Below are 20605 nucleotides of genomic sequence, written 5' to 3' on the forward strand. Positions count from 1 at the left end.
ATAATAATTCACATGGTGGACGACAACATTAAAAAAAAAACACTCGTGGAGAAGAACTAACGCCCTCAAAATTGGAAATTCCTCTATCGTGAAGAGTAGACAGCTACCTATTTTTAATAAATTAATAATGCAAATAAAATGTTTACCAAACCAGGAGGTTGTATACAATCACATAACATTTCCACAAGGCTTGCTGCAGTAGTTCCTGTTACTGGTGTTAAACAATGTTGGTTAAAAAATGCCAAAAACGACCATTGTCTAGTTTTGTAAACACGTTTGATGAATGATAACGGTGCTTATCTCACTGACAAACACACTGCATTTCTTGTGACTACTTCAAAAACAAAGTCAACTTGTGCTGAACCAGTGCAGTGCTCTTATAGTGACGCTGCAGCGGAAATGCTCTACAGACATCGAGCCTCATCGGTGAATCATCTTTTTTTTTAAATGCCGTGTGATTGGTAACACAAGTGCTGTCAAAAGTTTATTAAGCTCCGGTAAAATCTTCTCACTGTGGCGTCCCTAAAGTCCGTAAACACTAATTCTTTATTTTAGCGATGTTTAAACGTTTCTTATCTCTGCGTTCCCCCTAAACGCTATTTTTTTTCCTTTTTCTGAACGCAAGTCGTCATCACTTGACTGGCCCGTTTGTTTCATGTCCATTTAAGGACCGCTGGATATTTATTTCATATTATCAGCATTCACACTAGTATTACAGCAACTTAAAATCTTTTTATATTTTAGGGAGGTTGAGTAACAAGGCCAATTTACTGTATTTACATGTCAGTTGCTGTGGGCGCAGTTTCGTGGCTGTGAGGAGGAGGTGAGGTCACCACAGCCAAATTACTTTGACAGAGCTGCAATTTTAAATGAATACAGCTGATTAAAATAAATGAATCAATCACACAGCTCCGATCAGGCACCTTTCACACACCTGCAGCCCGTGGAGGGGCCTACAGTACCTGCTTGTACTCCCTGATGCAGTTCTGGCAGCAGAAGCGTTTCTGTTGGCCGTCGACCAGCAGGAAGTGGTTGGCTGACGCTCGGCTGGGCAGGTAGTCGCCACATTGCTCGCAGCAGTTCATGATCAACCCGTTGGCCCGGCGGTACACGTTGAAACACGTGTCGCTGCAGATCTTATGGGTCACAGTTTTAAAGCTAACCTCGTGGCGAATCTGTGGACAGAGAGAAAAGAAGAAGCAGAAAGTGTCATTTTTGTTTAAATTTCTTCAGTAAATCCAACAGTTTTGGGCAAAATCTTCTATCACAGTGTTTGTATTTTCATATCATCATAACAGAATCACGAAGCCAAACGCCACGATACAATACAACTGCGATTGTTTGCTAAATGCTGAGTATTACAATAACATTTATTAACTTTTTCAACTGCAAATTAGAGGTCCCCATAGGAAAAATTTGTTCGCATCTAATGAGAAATAATTTTTAGTCTGTTCAAATGTTTCTAGTGGACCGAAAAAGCAATAGACTTTTATTATTCTCGTAGGCTAGCAAAAGGTTTTTTTTGGGTTTTTTTACAATATTTATCATTTATATAATTTAAAAAAAACTACCATGTAAAGATGTAATATTGTGATATTACAAGATATCAAGGTCTTATTTTTTCCTCCACGCCTCAGTGATAATATATGTAAGGATACAGTAACTACTCTATAAATCTGATTCAGAAGCGGTTAGAAATAAAAATAACAATACCACACCATCACATTTGATGTGATTATTATTTTATATGGATGTGTACTTTGTCATTTGCTCTCTGCTCTTTGAACGTTTATTCACTATGAATAGACAAAAACCATTTTGGCCTCTAGCCAATCACAGCACAGAGACCCATACAACCACTCATTTAAACAACTGCAATGTGCCGAAATTAAAATAATTAAACTCTAAAACTATGGCGACAGACAGAAAAGAAAAATCATGTTTTCTTTTAAATGCAGACCCAGGCGTGCTGTCTATGTTGTGACTGTAAAAATCACTTTAATGTAGTTTGGCAGAGGCGTCGCTGCTGCTTTTATATGCAAAGAACATCAAGAAGAAGACATAAATAATGCAAATTATTTTAGGATGTCACAAATGCAGATGTTGTTGCTAGGAGACAGTTGTAGTGGTTAGCCAGGGCACACAGTGATACAACAGACTAATACTGAACATGGGAGCTTTAAAGCAACCTAAAAAAAATAACTAACAACAGTTTGTTCATTTATTTTGGATACACAGACTAACAACTAATGAATAATTTTCATGTGGGAGGAACTATTCTTCAGTTTTTAAAACAGCTGTTTTAGCATGTGGTGGCCATGGAGACTGAGCTGAAGGCCTGCTGCAGACGGGCCCGAAAACGCCACACTGAACTGGAGGGTTGGAGAAAAGAGAGACGGCAATAACAGGAGAGTGAACGAGAGAACGGTGACGACAGACAAGGAACAAGAAAGAGATAAATATTGAATGAAAGTGGCCTGAGGAGGAAGACAATAAAAGAGACAACGAGGCAATGAAACGGTGTTAAAAGAACGCTCATTAAAGCCCCACACACTGTGTATTTTGGGATTTTTATGATATTTAATTTTTTCTGAGTCATTCCCTTGACAATTTTGATCAGTAGCGCTGCTCATCAAATATTTTCTGATTAATTTTGTCCAGATAGTTAAAAAAAAAGGCTGTTGCTGACGGAAACTCACAAAAACAAACTAGTTGCCCCTAGCAACTCTCAGTACAATACAAAGAGAAAAATAAGAGTCAATGTATTTCTGTCGCCATTCTGAGGTTTTCAAGTTCATGTTAAGTGAAGAGGGTAGATAATTTTTTGCTTTCACTATCTGTGCTAATATCTATACTCTGACTCTGACACAAAAACTAGAACGACAATCTGGTTGTCATGGGTTTTTTTTAACCACACGCTATAAACCACAACCCCACTGGCTGTTTAATAAAAAAAACAAAGACATGACTTAACACCAGCTAAAGTACAGCTGTAAATGATAAGAATTAAAGATGGAAGAATAGAAAAGAGGTGAGAAGATGTTGATGAAATGCAACTCGACTTTTTTTTAACGACAAACATCCAAGCAAAAGAACATCCAAAACACGCTTGTCGCTTTGAGGCTGTTGGACATTACAGAGAAGGATGTTTCGTTTACCCTGAAGGAGCCGCATTATTAGAGACACCTCTGGACTGCACCAAGACGTGATCTTACTTCTGTAAAGCTGCAAACAAACAACGGACTTGCTACTCAGTTTTTCACTCCTTTGTGAGGACTTTAGCGGCATGAGTCTCTGGTGACGACTGGAGGACCTAAAGAAAAGTACGTGTTGTTCGGTGTGATGGACAGACTTACCTCTGTGAGCTTGCCACAGACAGTACATTTGGTTTTAAGGCCCGATTTGGGCGGGTTTTGCTTGTTCTCGTATGCGCCGAGGCAGCCCGTGCTGCAGAACTCCTGGAAGGACTCGCTGGAGTCGACCTGCGCCACGATGGTGCCCTTCATGTTTGTGATGTCCCTGAAAAAACAGAACAGATAAATTAACATCTCCAGAAAAAATGTGCATCAGTTAGTAAAAGCGATAAAAGTTTTAAAAAGTGATTAAGACTTGAAAAGACATTAGTTAAAAACTGCTGGAAATGCAGTTTAATGTAATTTATCAGTTGTTAAACACATATAAGCCGATGACGCTGGAGTCACTCAAGAATAAATGGGAAGGAGATCTAGTGAACAAAATTTCAGAAGAACTGTGGCAAAAAATAACAGGCAGAATCTGCTCTTCCTCTATTTGTCTTTAACATGTAGCAGTTGAATTACAAAAATTGTACATCGTCTACAGTGGACTAAAGCAACACTGTGCAAGATTAAAGCAGATCTTGACCCCAAATTCGACCGATGTTGTCAAGAACCTGCCACCCAGACATGTTTTGGACCTGTCCAAATTTGTTTTTGGGAATCTATCTTTAATAACCTGTAAAAAAATTTGCAACCTTTTTTTTTTTTTTTAGAAATTGTGTTATGTCCATTTATGGCCCTTTTTGGAGTGAAAATATATCAGCTTGACTGAGCTGCAAACCAACATGAAAGCTTTCTGTACTCTTTTTGCTAGAAGGATGATGCTGTTAAAATGGAAAGAACCACGGCCGCCTGTTTATTTTTAATGATAAATTATTGGGTGAGAGAGGTTGTGTTATTATGTTCAACTAGAGAAGATTCAATTTATTATAAAAGAGATCAATTCAGAAATTCTTCATGCTTGGCAGCCTTTCTTAACTCACTATGAAACTCTAAATGCAGACAAAATTATTTTATTGTGTAATATGTGAGTGTGTGTGTGTGTGTGTGTTCATGTATTAATGTATTATTTCTCAACTTTCTGGCTATTATATTCAGGTGTTCGTGATAAGGGATAGGGAGGGGGAAGGGGAGAAAAAAGGTCTGTACAGTGAATGTGAATATATATATGTTTTTCCCCAACACATAAAAAAACTTGATAAAAATAAATAAAAAAACAGCTAGAAATTTACTTTAAAACAGGAACACTTCGAGCGGCCTCTAGCTCGTTCTCTCTCCCCCCTTTCCTATCATGTAACTCCACTATAATAAATGCAAAGAAATCCCCAAAAATAATCTTAAACAGAAACAAAACAAAAGCAGGAACACTGATTTACTCTTAACTGTCAGTCAAACTAAACCACAGATTTGGTTTATTGTTACAACTCCTCTGCTTTAAGGTATCCAACTTGTTGCATGAACAATCCTAACTTCAAACCATGATGTGTTTTTTACTGAAATGGTTTCCAGCACCTCCAGGACGTAGACTCACTTTTTGCACATGGTGCAGCTCTTCTTGGGGGCGGGTTTGTGTGAGAAGGCAGAGAGACAGGTGGTGGAGCAGAACAGGTGTGTGGAGCCTTTACGCTGGTAGGCCGTTTGGCCTTTCTTCAGAGGCTTTTTGCAGTTGGCACACGTCACCTGAGATGAACAAACAGAACAATGAGTTAGCTGCAGGGACGTTTTACAACAGCAATAAGTAATCTATGACTATCAGCTGCCAGCGGAGCACGTGCAACCTCTGCAGATTCATTCTGGCCACGTAAAACTTCTGGTTTATACGTTTAAATCACGTTCTCTCAAACCACAGATTGTTCCCATGTAGCTGAACAAATACAAAGAACAAAGACAACACAATCCCAAATCTGTCGCACAAACTGCTGATGTGCTTCCTTTAAAAACAGCTAAACAGTACAACAAAACAGCAAGATAGTATTCATTGATTACCACAAAAAATACTACAAACCAACAGCAGGGAACACCTTAGGAAGTCCTTTCTTCCAACGGCAATAAAGCTTTTTAATTCCTTGCTTTTTTTGCACATAACTAGGCTAGTTTGCACTTTTTTTCACTTTTTTTTTTACTGAGTTTTTCTACTATTGACCCTCTGTCCTCTGATTTTTAATTTAATGTTTTAGCTCTTAAGTGTTTTTCCAGGCTAGTGTTATTTTTTTTATATCCGTTGGTTGTTTTTAACTTGTTTTTGCTGTCTAGTTGTGTAATTCCTTTTTACTGTGAGCTGCTTAGCGCTTCAGTTTCCTTTGGGATTAATAAAGTAATCTAATCTAATCTAGAAATAAATTCTGTTTTAAATCCTACTGGTTGATTCATGTAAAAAAAAAAAAAAAAAAGAAATTTGTTGGAAGAACATTTTAAAGGAATATGCAGGAATTGTCAGTTAATGTTTTTAGACAGTAAAAGTTAAAATGAAAGCTGACTCCAAGTTCACTGTCATTTGGGAACAAGCTTTCTCCACTTGGCGTTTTGCCTCACTATTTTAACATTTTTTGGCACTGTTTTCAAATCAGAAAAAAATAAGAAAATACAGGCAAAGGGCAGGTTCTCTGCAGATAAATACACTGTCACACACTTCTGCTGTCGGTCATAAATAATGATTTAAAGGCAATACTTACTTTATAAATCTATGCATTGTTTTTTAGGAAAAATCTTGCATAGTGTACCTTTAATGCACATGTGCGTTAAAGAGCAGGACTGCCAAAACAAATATAAAACACAGATACAAAAAAATGCCTCTAACCTAACTCTAGAATAAAGTTATAAAATTAAAATGAAAAATGAGACATTTCAAGTTTGTCCACCATGCTAATGTGCAACAGGACCTCAGTGAAGAGCGGATCACCTTGACTGTCCTGGGCTGTGGCTGGGAGCCTGAGGAGGAAGTAGATGAGGAAGACTGGCCTGGAGGTTTAGGCAGGGAAGTGGCAGGTGACGGAGAGTCGACTCCCGTCTGTTTTTGGTTGCGGGGGACTGAAGCTGACTGAGAGATCCACGAGTCTGGAGGGAAAGAATCACAGTTAACAGCTGTCTTCATCCTACATCTCTTTGGTTTTCTGGGTTGAAAAAGAAACAGTGACTGTAGATTCATCAGGACGACACATTAATACTGAAGATGACAGAGCAACATTTTCTTAACGTTCTGGACCAACACTGATTGATGTTTAATCAACGCTGATTAATTTTCTTTTAACTTTTTGTTTGTTTCATTTATTTCATGATCATTTTTGGCCATGTCTTTTGCTCTGGTTTCAAATGGTTAAGAGATTTTAATACCAACTAAGGCCTTATTTTTGAAAAAAAAAAAAAAAAAAAAATTCAATACCTTTTAAGACTTTTTAAGGATTGGCGGTAACCCTGAATACTGAGAACCAGCAAATAACATCATACTGGAAAAGCCTGCCATAGTATCTGAGAGAAGCTGGAAATATTGAAACTTTTAAGCAGAATTTAAGAACCTATCTTTTAAGTCTAACTTTTATGTAGTGTCTTTTTATCTAAGATCCATTTTTGCTTATTTCCTATGTTCTTGTTTTTTGTTTCTTCAAACTGTAAAGCAACTGAATTGCTTTTGATTTCTTTGAAAGGGGATATATATAAATAAAATTTGATTGATTGATTAATTGTTGTTGTTGATGATGAAACCCCCACCAGTCGATCCAACCTAAAAAGAAAACACATCTTCACACGTGTTGCTTGTTTTGTGGATGTAGAACAGGATAAGATGCTGTTCAGTAGGAGGCAGCTGCTCAAAATGTGATTCTGATGTGCTGCCTTTAACTGCAGACACAAAACTATGATGCATCCAAAAAAATAAAAAATAAATCCTCCAGAAGCCAGTTTTAGAAAATAGGTACCACTGCAGTCAACAGCACCATCTGGAGTCCGTATCGAGCCAGACAGGAACATAAAACTGTCTCAGGCTCAGTCCCAGTGTCCCACCGCATCAATTCAAAGACTTAAATGCCAGTAAGTCTGTGAGGGCTCAGGTGTGTCCCACCGTGAAATCAGAAAGTGTCCGATGGCTCCCTGGGGAACTATTTAAGCCTCATATGCAGGCGCTCCATAGGTCAGATTTTGCTTGAGCGAGTTACCCACAGTTCATAGTGTTATAATGTTGACAGAGCGGGAGTTTAGTGTGTTTTTTTTTTAATAAAGGCATGAAGATAATGTCTTATTCTTCACAGAGCATCCTAAATTTTTACTCTCCTGTTTCTGCTTAGCACACAGGCTATCTTTATTACAGTGGTTCACTGACTAAGTGTTAGGGTGAATACTGGAATTTGTTTACATGAATTACAATACTTGGCTACTCTGCTTCAGGGAAATTTAATTTGCTTTTACAAAATGACAGAAGGTCAGGGGCCAATTAAAAACTTTAATAATATTTATCAGTAAATAAAAAAAAAAAACTGTTTGTTGTCCTTGCTCATCATTGACAAGAGGCAAATCTAGTCGCAGCAGCCGAACACATGCAACCTGCACATGTCAAGTGTACACAGGGGCATTTTTAGGACATTTAGGGCTTAACTTAGACCCCTTGTCGGATGGCTGGGACCTATATTTATGCTATTTTATGCACTCTTGCACCGTATTTATACTCAAAGTACAAAAAACAGTCCAACTATGAATACATTTATTTTTGCTGTGATTTTGGTCTGTATTTACTCTCCATCTTATCGTTTCTCTCTGGATGTGAACATCAGCTCTGGAGCTTCAGCATGTTTCAGTCAGCTCAAGCAGGGGAGTGATGACAGACACAGTGCCGACACCATGTGTCCCAGAGCTACGCTGTCAGGTGAGTAAGGATCAGACTGTGTCCTTCACTGTCAGGTGAGTGAGGGACAGACCGTGTGCTTCACTGTCAGGTAAGTGAGGGACAGACTGTGTGCTTCACTGTCAGGTAAGTGAGGGACAGACCGTGTGCTTCACTGTCAGGTGAGTGAGGGACAGACTGTGTGCTTCACTGTCAGGTAAGTGAGGGACAGACCGTGTGCTTCACTGTCAGGTGAGTGAGGGACAGACTGTGTGCTTCACTGTCAGGTGAGTGAGGGACAGACTGTGTGCTTTACGTCTTCAATGTCAGGTGGAGAGAGACTGCGTGTTGGGTGAAAGAGAGACACTGTGCACCACGGAGCTTCATTGTTAGGTGAGAGAGAGCCTGGTGTGCCTCCGACAGCCTGACAGCTTTGTGACACTAAGTTTGTAATTGTTAAAAAAATCTCAGTTATCAGTAAAACAAAATGAATAAAATTAACTGATTTCTAAAGTAGTCTGCCCACGCTTGGCTAGGTTCCCTGCGGAGTTTTCTCATAAACAAACAAGTTATTTTACATCACTTTTACTTGTAAAATCGTACGTATTCTTGAGCTCTAGAAAAAGTGATGAATGCATTTCTTTCCAGATTTTTTTCTTTAAAATTTTTTAAACCTGCATTGCTTACATCTATTTTTACTAATTCACATCCTTCTTATTTCCTGCCTTTTCTGGCATGGCCAGGGTGCTTAACTTCAGTTATGAGACAAAACCATCCAGGAGAGCCAGCAGGAGCAACAAATCAAAGAGTCTGAAGGATTATCAGACGACAAAAAACTGCAGCTTTTTTTAATAATATGAGAAGTATTTCAAAACTTTGGAGAATTATCACAGCAGCAATCATTTTATCCTTTCTTGATGATTGCAGGGGAAGAAGTAGAAATACAGCATTTGCATTACTAAGTAATCCATCAGGAATGTGCACTTGTATTGTGTTGCAGCTAAAGTAGAACCAGATTGTTTTCAGTATGATCCCGTTTTTGAAGGATGAGAGAGCTGCATCTTTTCACTCAATTCTGAACAAATCTCAACACTTTGAATAATATCCTATTAATCCCTCAACCCCATCAATTTGTTGTTGTCTGAAACAAACAAGTATGTGTCCTTATGTCTAGAAAATGAATTGCAAACCAAAGCATCTCTGTAGCACCACCTTTTCTTAAATTATCATTGTATGCAGTGACACGTTACCTTATCAAAAAATTGCAGCTCCTGTGATATGGATTGCACACTGGGTCATGTTGATTTTGATACTATTTCAATTAATTATGCAGCTCTAATTATCAAATATCACAACAGGTAAGAGGAAAAATGTGTAATTTGATTTTGGGGTTTTAGGCCAGTATCAAGTAATGTTTATATCAGCACATACTGAATGCCACATTATTGACTGAGCATTCTTAGACAGTGACCAGTTTAATGTACAACCTTTACTAAGTTAGTATCGACAGCCCTAAATCAAAAACAGGGTAGTAAAGTAAGAACTAAAAAAATATTTCGGGAAATTTTACAAAGAAAAATTTAGTAACAGACACCAACTCTTTCACATGAAAACAATGAAGAAAGTAAGAGTGGAGGCAACATCAGCTGCGTTTCCATCAATGGCTTTCAGTATAGTAACTTAATTGAAGCCAAAAGTAACACCTACGAAAATATACAAAGATCTGTGTAGCGGCTCCACCACATATAGTACTGTTACATGTGAGGGGTGACCAAAAATGGGACAGCTTCCAAAGGTACTTAAGGTACCATCCACAACGTTTTACCACGGAAATGTAAAAAAATGCACACCAAACTAACCCGAACTGACCTGCAGGTGGAACAGCTCCAATTCAGATTCCTCAAAACAAAAACAGAAATATAATAAAGTAGACGGGAAGATTTGGCCTGTTACCACTCACATGATATTGTTGACTACTTTCAGGTGACAGTGTGATGGGCTCTAATTTTTTGTTCTGCAACCAGGGCTGGAAATTAGCACCAGCCACCAGCCAAGCTGGTAAAATGTGCAAGTAGCTGCTAGATTTGATCAGCAGCCAAAAAATAATAATGGTAATCTATTGAGTGGCTGGTAGATTTTGGAAACCACCAGCCACAGTGGCAGGCAAACAAAAAGGTTTATTTCCAACCCTGCAAGCCCTGCAGTGAGTGACCAAAGCCAAAAATGGTGCTTTAGTTTAGTCACAAACGCAACATTTTACACGTGAACCATTCAAATACATGTTTTTCTCTCTGTAAGATAAATTCATTACCTGCTCTGTTGTGCGTCCCCGTGTCTCCGTTCTGTACCAGCTGGCCCATGGGGCCTGAGCCCCGCCCGGGGTTAAAGGAGGCTGTTGGTCGACCAGATGGGGTGTCGGGATTCAGGCTGAATGCACCACTAATCTGCAGACCATTTTCCTCTGCCTGGCCTTCACCTGCCTAGACAGACAAGGTGCTTAAGGTTAGTTTTCCCCTTAATGACAAAAGATGACGATGATAAGGACTACTAAAAAACAACAGTGAAGTTTGCTGCGCCGTCTGTAGAACCTGCAATGAATCCAACCTCATCTAACTAAGCGCTGCCAGAGAAACTTGGATGAATAAATATTGGAATAAAAATCAGCCGACAGCAGTGTTATTATCAAGATACTTTTCCAGAAATAAATCTGCTACGCCAAAGAGAACACCTGCTTTCACTGATGTTTGATGGTTCAAATCATGTACAGAGAAAAAAAAAAATCAACCTTTTAGTATCCAAAAGCTATTTCAGAAAATAGAAGGGGGACCTATGCTTAATATCATTGTATTACAGTTAAAGCTGTTTATTTATGGAACAACTATAGTGTGGAAAGGAAAAGTTAATACATTTTAACACATTTTTAAAAGAACATATTGAGGGGAACTGGCACAGTAGGACAGGGTACAGGATAGGTTGTTTTTGATAGTGTGGTTTGGTTTTTTTGTTGTTTTGTGTGTGTGTTTTTTTTAAATCCAGACTGATCTGTTGAATGTTTAGTTTTTGTTTGGTTTGATAGAGGTGTGTATGGTGAATACTGGGGCCGAAATTTTCATTTTCATTTTCATAAGCAGAATTTCAAAACTTTTCAATGACCCGAAATATTTTTTTCATGTCCTCTTTTGTTTGTTTACCATTACATTTTTTTATTTTCTCCCTGCGTTCCTGGTTTATTTTTTTGCTTTTTCTACTTATGCTTACTAACTTTATCACTGTAACTGTTTAACAAATCAAACTCAAAATATTAACTGATGTATGTATATTTGACCAAATTTAAAAGTTTTGTAGCATTTTGTCCTGAGTCCACCTTCTGATGGGATCAGGATAATCCTGATTTTTTTTCTGTTTTTATCACAGGTAACCACACCGTACTTAAAGTTTGATTCAGATCAAAACCAAGAATGGATTATATGATCTAATCCAATTTCAGCATCTTTTTTTTTGAACAACCCATTGTCAAGATCCAACCTAACAGCAGACATCCAATCAGATTACTTCTGAACAACTGTGTCCAAAAGATTATTGGATTAATTTTATACGAAAATTCCAGGATTTTCCCAAAATTTTTAATGATTTTTACCAATTCCATGACTTTTCCAGACCTGGAAAATGTGATTGTGAAATTCCATTACTTTTCCAGGTTTTCCATGGACCATGACCCTGGAAAAGTTGTATTGAATATTTTTTGATAAAATTAAAGAAATTGATTTGATAAAAAATGTTGAAAAGTATTCACTTCCTTCTCCTTTTCAGATATGAAATACTGCTTTTACTGAATATGTTTGGTTGGTATTCTGCTGTTGTTTTCTTACTTATTTTTATTTATTTCATTATTTTTTCCTTTTATTTTGCATGTTGGGAATAAAAAAATCTCACTACATTAATTATATAATGTTTACTGGCAGACAACATCAGAAGAACCAACTTTTCTTGACACCAATCAAAAGGCAAAAAAAATCCATTTTATATATATATTTATATATAACTTCAAAAAAGAAAACACACAGAGACATTAGAGGTAAATGTAAACTGGACAAAACCAGGTATACATTAAACGTTCTCACCGCTGTGGCTGCCGCCGCCCCGCCCTGCAGTGATGTCACCGAGGTTATCATCAGGTTCATGTCTTCCTGCCCGTCCACCGGATGCGGCGACGTGTTCACTGCAGAAGCTGCGGAGCTTCCTTTCTGGCTGCTGGAGCCCAGTGTGGTGACGCTGGCGATCCTGATCTCTGAATCTGGCTCAGTGCTGCTGAGTGCACCTGGCGAGTGGGACTCTGAGGAGCCTCCAGGGTGCGCTGGTGAGGAGGTGTCTTTCTGCTCAGAGTCCTCCTCGTCGTCAATGACAATAGGCTCTGCTTCTGTGGCTGCAGGTTTAGGAGGTGCTGCCGCCGTGGCTGTGCTGGAAGACGCAGGAGAGCTGGGGGTCGTGGAGGGCACCTCTGCCGTGGACAGGTCTACAGCTGCTACAGCGGCAGCTGGCTCTGGGCAGTCAGTGCTGGGCGTGTCCTGGGAGAGGGCAGAAGGCTGGGGATCTTCCTCCCCGACGAGGACCACGTCATCATCATCATTGTCCTCTGTGCCGCCCTCCTTTGTGGCTCCATCTTCTTCTGTTACCATGGAAACTGCCTCCCCAGCTTCCTCTGAAGGGGGCGTGGTCGGTGGCTTGGGGGAGGGAGTGGCATCCATGGGCTCCACCCGCTCCCCTGCCTCTTCTGCTACGGCAGGGTTTGGTTCTGAGTCCCCATCCATCGCTAAGGCAACCACCTGGCGGTACAAACAAAAGGCAGATGTCATAAAACCGATTGCTGGTGCCGGCGTCACCTAATTATCTCCTGACAGATGTACAGGTAGCGCAGGTGTCCCCAGAGACCAGCTTCCCCCCACTCAGACCCCTCATGCCTGCTGCTATTGTTGGCTACCACCTCCTCTGCATTTATGCCATCATTTGCTGAATTTTGGGGGTCATTTTCTACCATCAGTTCACCAAAAATATTACCTATAGCTTATATTTCCATGCACTTAGTTGGTTTTATCAGTTTCGTATATATATTGTCTTTGTTAACTATTTTTTGTATATTATTGGTTTAATTATTTTTATCTTAAAAGAGTAAATAACACCAAAATAAACAACAGCAATAACAAACAATAGTATCAGCCATCAGCCAGACTGTTATTTAAAAACCTGCAATTTAACAATGGTGCATCCCTACTAACTTTAAACCAAACTTGTCCCACACAAAAGCCAAACTTCAACCTGTTTCCTCCATGACGGAGCTTTATCTGGATGCTCAGCTAACAGCTGGAGCGAAAATGGATGCTGTGGAGAGTGACTTCACTCAGGTCATTGAGGTCAAGTCAAACTTTTGCTTTTTAAGATGATTTGCAATGAGCTATGAGAGAAAAAAAAAAGTCTGTGCTACAAAAAACAACAGAAGAAAGAGAAGGACGACTGTGAGGATTCCTTAAATCATTTCCCGTACTACGGTGAGGACTCCTAACATGTGAGTCATAATACTCCTGAAAGAGCAGGACTCTAGTAAATAAATTTAAACACCTCTTCGATTTCATCCGTACTTGATGAGGAGGCTCAAAACGTTGTACTTCTTCAGTCAAGTTAATGAGCACAAATAACAGTAGCGGTTTAGTCCTTTCTGAGACATAAAACCTGATAACACTGACGACTCTCAGTATTCTTACTGATAGAGTTGAAACATAAAACTGAATTACCTGTACATGTTTAAACATTTTTATGGCAATCTTTGTTCAGAGTCAGCTACTCAAATAACGTGCAGCTCAACAGAAATCTTATTGCAAAATCAGCATAGAAACCTTCTCTCTTATCAAAACACTTTTGCTGAGACACTTTTCTCATATGACTGCAATATCGCTTCAGGTTATTTTATTGATCCTGGCACTTTTATATCTTTTATATTGTGTGCAATGTAGTTTTTTGCAGTGTGTGTGATTAAAGAAATATTTTACCTACATAAAGAGGCTCCTCACATAAAATTAGGCTGTCTGTGCAGCAGAAAGATGCAAATACTTTTTAAATTGGTGCTACATGACCAGAGAAAAGGGTGATTTTGCTCAAGAGGTAGAAACCTACAACTACCAGAATGCAATGCTCCCACTGGTGAGGGATGTAATGTGGACTGGTTTGTGTGAAACAATGGTGGTGGTTTTATTTTGAAGGACCTGGCTTGACTCTGGTCAGAGGTGTCAATGCTTTGGCTGTGGACTTGAAGCTTCGAGTCAACAGCTGGATTTTAGCAGAAAGTTAAACTGTAATCGAGGATTCATCCACTGTAAGCTGGAGACAAACTAACAGCTCTCCAATTCATATACTGCAAAGATTTACAAGTCGCACCGGAGCTCCATGGGTGCAAAATGTGACTGAATAGTCACAATCGAAATTCAGCAAAAGCCCTGTTTTCTGAGTCTGAGGCAGAGAGCCGTGAGAGAGAAAGAGAAACGAAACGCCGAAATGAGTCTCTTGTCGGCGGCTGAAAAACACGACACAGTTAAAACTCTGTGTTCACAATAAAGTCATTATATGTATCGCACATGGATCAAGCTGCGATGCATCGAGTATATTCTCCCACCCCTAGTTCTGTGTCTGACTTTTCATACCAAAACCACGTCCAAACGACAGCAGGAGGACCTCTTTTTGGTACGAGCCCCTCCTTATTTTGTGTGGGTCAGTCGATGTCAGAGTCTTGTGCTGAATCCCCACTTTCAGTATCGCTTTCCAGCTCCTCCATGTTTGTTTGTTTTGGTGCCGTGCTTTGTCTAGACGCCCCCTCGGCCACGCGGACGGACACAAAGCGTTATCAGATGATGTAAACCAAATAAACGATATAGCATAATATGAAATGATAGCCCTTTTTTATGCTTAAATTATCTACTTTCTAATGTCACAAAGCCTTATCAGGCAATATGAACACGCAGAGGTGCAGCCTGTAATCAAGCAACAGCCCCAAGAGTCAGCAAAACACCGCCAAATTACGAAAATTATGTTATTTTGAGGTGCAAATATGTAATTTCTAGGCACTGGTTAGATGAAGGGAACTTTACCACAGTTCATCTACACATACTACCCACATTGTTTTGATAGAAAGCAGGATGAAAAATGGTGAAGTATCCCTTTATCGTTTTATTTTTGTATGCCATTTATGTCCTTTTTAACTCTTGTGTAGCAACCAAGAGTGGCACTTATTTCATTGTATGCTGCACAATACAAGGACAAAAAAGGCTTTATATTCTGTTTTATTTCTATGAGGGTTGAAGGGTGGAGGTCTGGTGCTGCAGAGTCCGTCTGGCTGCATTTATCACTATAAAAGGGGAAGTAAAAACTCAATAGTGGAGTCTTCAACGAAAGACTGTCAAGAACTGCTAGGTGCCTGCCCAGCAACGGAGGCAACTTTGCTCCTCCTCCTCTCCATCACGTCTCCTCTTCCTCTCATCCTTAATTTCTCCTCGTGTTCTCCGCTCCTCCTCCTCCTCTCACCTGCTGCCTTTCACATCCCTCCCTCCCTCCCTGCCCGCTTCCTACCCGTGTGTGTGTGTCGCTACACACAGCTTCGCTCTTGTTGCCCCCGGCAACTGGTGAAGCTACACCTTGGTTGCCGTGGTGATGGTAAGGCCCACCATCACCACCAACCACCACAGGGACTCGTTCTCTGCGCTCGACATCAGGGTGCTGTTGAGTTGGCCAACACAATATTCTAATGAAATCACCCTGAAATAATAACGTGTGAAGGGTTTAATGTAAAAAATGCATTTTGTAGCTAAGTGTTACTAAATGTGGCCTGAAAAATGTATAAAACACAAAAGAGAAGAAATACAATGAAATATATTGTTGGCTGATTTGGTGCCACATTCGGGATCAGACACTATTTAAAGCACTTTTCGGGGATGTGTGCACTCTCTATGTTGATCTGTTTCTGTCAAAATCTCCCTTTCATGTTACACAGCAGTGAGGGTGGCTCTAAGCCACACATCACATCACTGCTGACAGCTGCAGCACAGGAACACACACACACACACACACACACACACACACACACACACACACACACACACAGATGCAAGCGCGCACACACATCCTCCTGTGCAGGCGATGATCTTTGCAGCTCTATGTTCTTCACCCAACAGTCACCCCGAACAGAAAGCACCTGAACGCAGCCTTCAGAGCTACAACGGCACGTCTGCACGACAGAGGAAGACACGTCACTGCCTTGACATCATCACGGCGGCCATTTTGGCCCCAGCACTGTGGGGTGCATCCAATTAAATGACAGCACTACAGCGACGGTATGTTGGAGGAAACTGGTTGGCGTGTAGAGAGGTGACCTCCCCTTTCGGTGGACCATGGGAGAGAGGAATAATTTTTTTATCTTGTTTGAATTGCACCATGATTATACATGATCTTTGTCAATTTAACCCTTTGAAACTTAAAAAGTACCAAATAAATTGGTAGTTTTAAAATTTTGTACCATGAATTACAAATGATGTTTGTCAATTTAAGCCTTTGAAACTTGAGCAAATTGGCTTCAAAATCATGGGAAGATGGAAATGAGCAATGAAAGAAGAAATGGTCCAAAAGTTTAGAAGAAAATAGTAGAAAGCACCTGAAAAAAGTTTTTGAAAAGTAAAAAAAAAGATAATTACCAACAAAAACAGTAGAAATAAATAAATAGTGTACATGACCTGGAAAGAGCTTAAAAATTAAAACAATCCTGTGAAATAATTTTACATATGAAATTAGCTAATTAGCCTAGCTTTTTGACTTGTTCCCTATGCAGTTTTCCCTAACTCTTTAAGAATAATTTTCCAAATCTACAAATGTCCTGCAATTTGAAGAGCATTTCCTTGTTGCCTTTTCCCCATGTTTCTGAAAGAAATCAAACCACTTTGCTCGGCACTCAAACGTTTAAATACTTGAGAAAGGCGTCTGAAAGCAGCACAAGAAAAGTGAGGTCTCTGCAGGTTTTAGGGGAAGTTATAGTATTCATAACCATGTTTTCATTAGTTTACAATCATCTGAATTAAGAATCCTTGTGGTTTTGTTACATTAAAATAAACCATTGATGTCTACATGTGGAGCAGGACCTCTGACACTGAGTCCGCCATACTGTTTCTGCAGCAGCCCAGAACAGGAAGACCAAACACTGGCTCCAGATGTGGCTATTTACGTTTTAGCGTCCGCCACCATAGTTATATGCTACACTCCTGGTACTTAGAAGAAGTTTAATTTGGTTACAGTCTGCAGTCTCACCACCTGATACCACTAAATTCCACTAAACCTTTAAAAGACAATTTTCCAGGTCACAAAGGTCACTGTTTTTTTTTTTTGCAAAACTCTGGAAAGTATGACTGTAAAAATGTGCATTTACAATGACACAAGTTGCTGGAGTGATGTCACACCTTTCTCTCGCTAAAGTTAGGATGCCTGTGTGTTGTGCACTATGCAAAACGAAATATTACAGAGACAAACTGCAACCTTCTTGACTTGCAAATAATCTCTTAAATTGACAAACAATATATGTGATTTATGGCACAATTCAAACAGTATCAAAACATTTTTTGTCTTTCAACACTGATTATTAAACATATTTTTTCAAAATAAAGTCCCATTGGGAACACAAAAGGGGGAATTTTTCTTCTTAATTCGGGTTTTCTTACTTTTTCATACTTTGCTTACAACTTTCACCTCCGTCACATTAGCTTCTGGATCAAGATGAGACTTTGCTGAATTTCAGTACGGTAGGAAGTCCATCCTTTACCAAGACTTTCCTGATTCAAGCCAAATGAATATCTTTGCATTCATCTAATTTCCTGGGTGACCAACAGAGGGTCTGTGACCCCTGGGGCGGTCCTCAGAGTTACTACAGAGGGGTCGCCAAGTTACTGCGTGATAATTTAAGTCTTTATGTAAGTTTGGTTTTCTTTATCAAAAATTCAACCGTGTCTAAAAATACACATTGATATAAATGCCACATATTATGAAGAGGCCTACTCGTGGAGACCCCTGATCTAATTTATTACGCTCATATTTTTAGTATTTGAAATTACTCTGTTTTTGCACATATCTGTCGCTTTTACTTGATACTTGCTACTGGCAGTTAACATTTTGATGGACTTTATTTGACACATATTAAAAAAGCTCCTTGGCAATTACAACAGGGTCCACAAAACAACAAATATCTTAAATTCAATGCATCAGTCCTGCAACCCATTAGCTTTATTGTTATGTCAGCCAAAATTCCCAAATGTTAACTTTTGCACATTGTGTACAAGAACTTAAATAAAAACAAAAAACACTAAGAATATGACCATATATTCAATGCCAGCTTGCAGCATATGACTCAGTGCTAGAGACCTACAAGATGTTAGTTAGTGCCAAAACAGTATTTACGTTCACTATTAAGTCCTACTGATCAAAATCCTGCAAATACAATATGCAAAAGCAGTGAAAATGTTGACAAATCACTGTTGACAGTAACTTCTAATTGGATATTTGCTCAACAATGCTACAGACAAGATCCTCAAAGTCAAACATCGTGTTTCCCCAACTGACTCACCAAGAATCAAACATTAAAACATCAAACGCTGACATTTACAACACAGCTAGTGTGAATTATCAGAGGTTTCAGGTGCAGGTTACACTCTCATGTAAACAGCAACACGACATTTGGACCAGAGCCGAATATTCAAAACCCCAAACTTCAGGATCTTTAAACAGAGGGTACCATGTATTGAGAATATCATGCTGTATTTCATTGTGTTACACGCAGGCCCTGAAAGTTCATGTTATGTCACTGTGATTACAGACCAGTACAAAGCTGCAACACTACTGACAAAAAAAACCCCTCTCTTTCACAACTGTTAGAGTTAGATGGCGGAGCCAGCAGCTAGCAGCTAAAGGTGCAAACTCCATAAACAGCATAATTATCAGAAACTGGCGTTCCTGGTTTAAACAGAATTTTGAAAAGTTTATGAACAGGCCGCCATGTTGTTTCCTGTTTGAAACTGTGAGCATTCGACCACGGACTGTCCGACGACCAGCACGTTTCTTCAATCAAGCGCATTTCCAGACAGGCTATGTCACCAGCGGAAAGCCCGTCAAGAAGCCAGTTGAGTGGAGCAGCCGGTCCCCTGGCGTCCTCACCAAATTTGGGGGAAAGGTACCACTAGCTGGTGGGATACACACGTGCACTAACATGCACGTGCAGCTGGGCCGGCTTACCACAACAAACTACAGAGAAGCTCGGATTACAACACACGCAGAAGCAGCATATCTTTATTCTCTGCTCTGCCAATTATTCCACTATGTTTTTACAAAGCAAATAGTTGTTTACTGCTACTTTAATACTCTGACTGACACATAAAGAACATTTTAAGGATTCAGGGTGCCTAAAATGTGGTTGACTAATATTATTTTCTAGCTCTGTCTATAGAAGGGATACTCAATTTGCTTTGCTTGGGGGGCACTTTTGCAAAATGACAGGAGGCCAGGAGCCAGTAGCAGTAGCCCAAAATATGTTTCTAGGATTTTAGCACATTTCTCAAATTTGAGGATTTCTAGAATTTGAAGAAGTATCTTGAATTTTGGGACGAGGGGCCCCCTGGCACCTTATTGGGGGACAGATTTGGCCCATGGGCTGTAAGTTGAATATCACTGGTCTAGAGGGTGCAACTCTATCACTTCCTATTTTTGCTCCAACTCTCAACTATTTGATATTTTGATGCAATTTAGAAAAGAAGCTAAAATACATATTTGAAAAGACATCAATGTTAACATGTTTTAACATGATTTGCCTTTTTTCTATCAAAACAAAAACATTATTTCAGAAATGCACGTTTTGTTTAAAAACGTCAACTACTTGTGTGAAAGTTCATCCGAGTCTATACTTTCAGATAAAAACCCTGCATACATTATTGCACAGCACCACAGCTGCATAAAGTATCTTTGATGATTGTTAAGATCTACTTCACTGTGAAACACTGAAGCTGCAGGAGGAAGAGTTACTCACGGTGACCATGTGACAGGAAGCACAAGCCAAAACAGCATGACATTCAAGATCAATTAGGTGTTCTTGACTGTTCAAAAACAAGATGGCAATCCAAACAGTGACTGCTATCTAACACAAGTTTAGGAAATATAACCCAACAATATGTCTGGAGTCTGCATAACTGTCTGTCTGTGGCCGTGGGGTTATGTGATGTCAAAATTTTGAGAGAGGACCCAAAGGCACCTCTCTCCATGTGCAACACCTTCCCCAAAGCCAAGCTGAGCTGCAAAATAAATGCATCACAGCTCTGATATTACACCAACAGAGGGAATCTATGTGCAAAAGCAACTCAGTAGAGCTCTGAGGGGGAAAAAATAGCCTGGTCTAGACTCAGTTCAGACTGCAATGCAGAGCTATGAGCCAGCC

The 20605-nt window shown here is 39.6% G+C and overlaps 1 protein-coding gene across 2 annotated transcripts in view; it reads right to left on the reverse strand.

The window, feature by feature from the left end:
• Positions 1 to 20605, reverse strand: part of zmym2 (zinc finger, MYM-type 2) — a 46158-nt gene that overhangs the window by 23743 nt on the left and 1810 nt on the right. For both annotated transcript variants that reach the window (XM_088083594.1, XM_088083595.1), the window contains exons 2-7: positions 12228 to 12929; positions 10418 to 10586; positions 6196 to 6350; positions 4828 to 4976; positions 3357 to 3519; positions 963 to 1175 (exon numbers count right to left, since the gene is read on the reverse strand). In XM_088083594.1, the coding sequence (XP_087939720.1) occupies positions 963 to 1175; positions 3357 to 3519; positions 4828 to 4976; positions 6196 to 6350; positions 10418 to 10586; positions 12228 to 12914 (1536 nt within the window). In that variant the 5' untranslated portion in view covers positions 12915 to 12929. The remainder of the gene's footprint in view (positions 1 to 962; positions 1176 to 3356; positions 3520 to 4827; positions 4977 to 6195; positions 6351 to 10417; positions 10587 to 12227; positions 12930 to 20605) is intronic.

Source organism: Plectropomus leopardus, chromosome 10 (genome assembly GCF_026936395.1).
Source record: "Plectropomus leopardus strain MGB_pleo_1.0 chromosome 10, ASM2693639v1, whole genome shotgun sequence".
Classification (NCBI taxonomy): Eukaryota; Metazoa; Chordata; class Actinopteri; order Perciformes; family Serranidae; genus Plectropomus; species Plectropomus leopardus.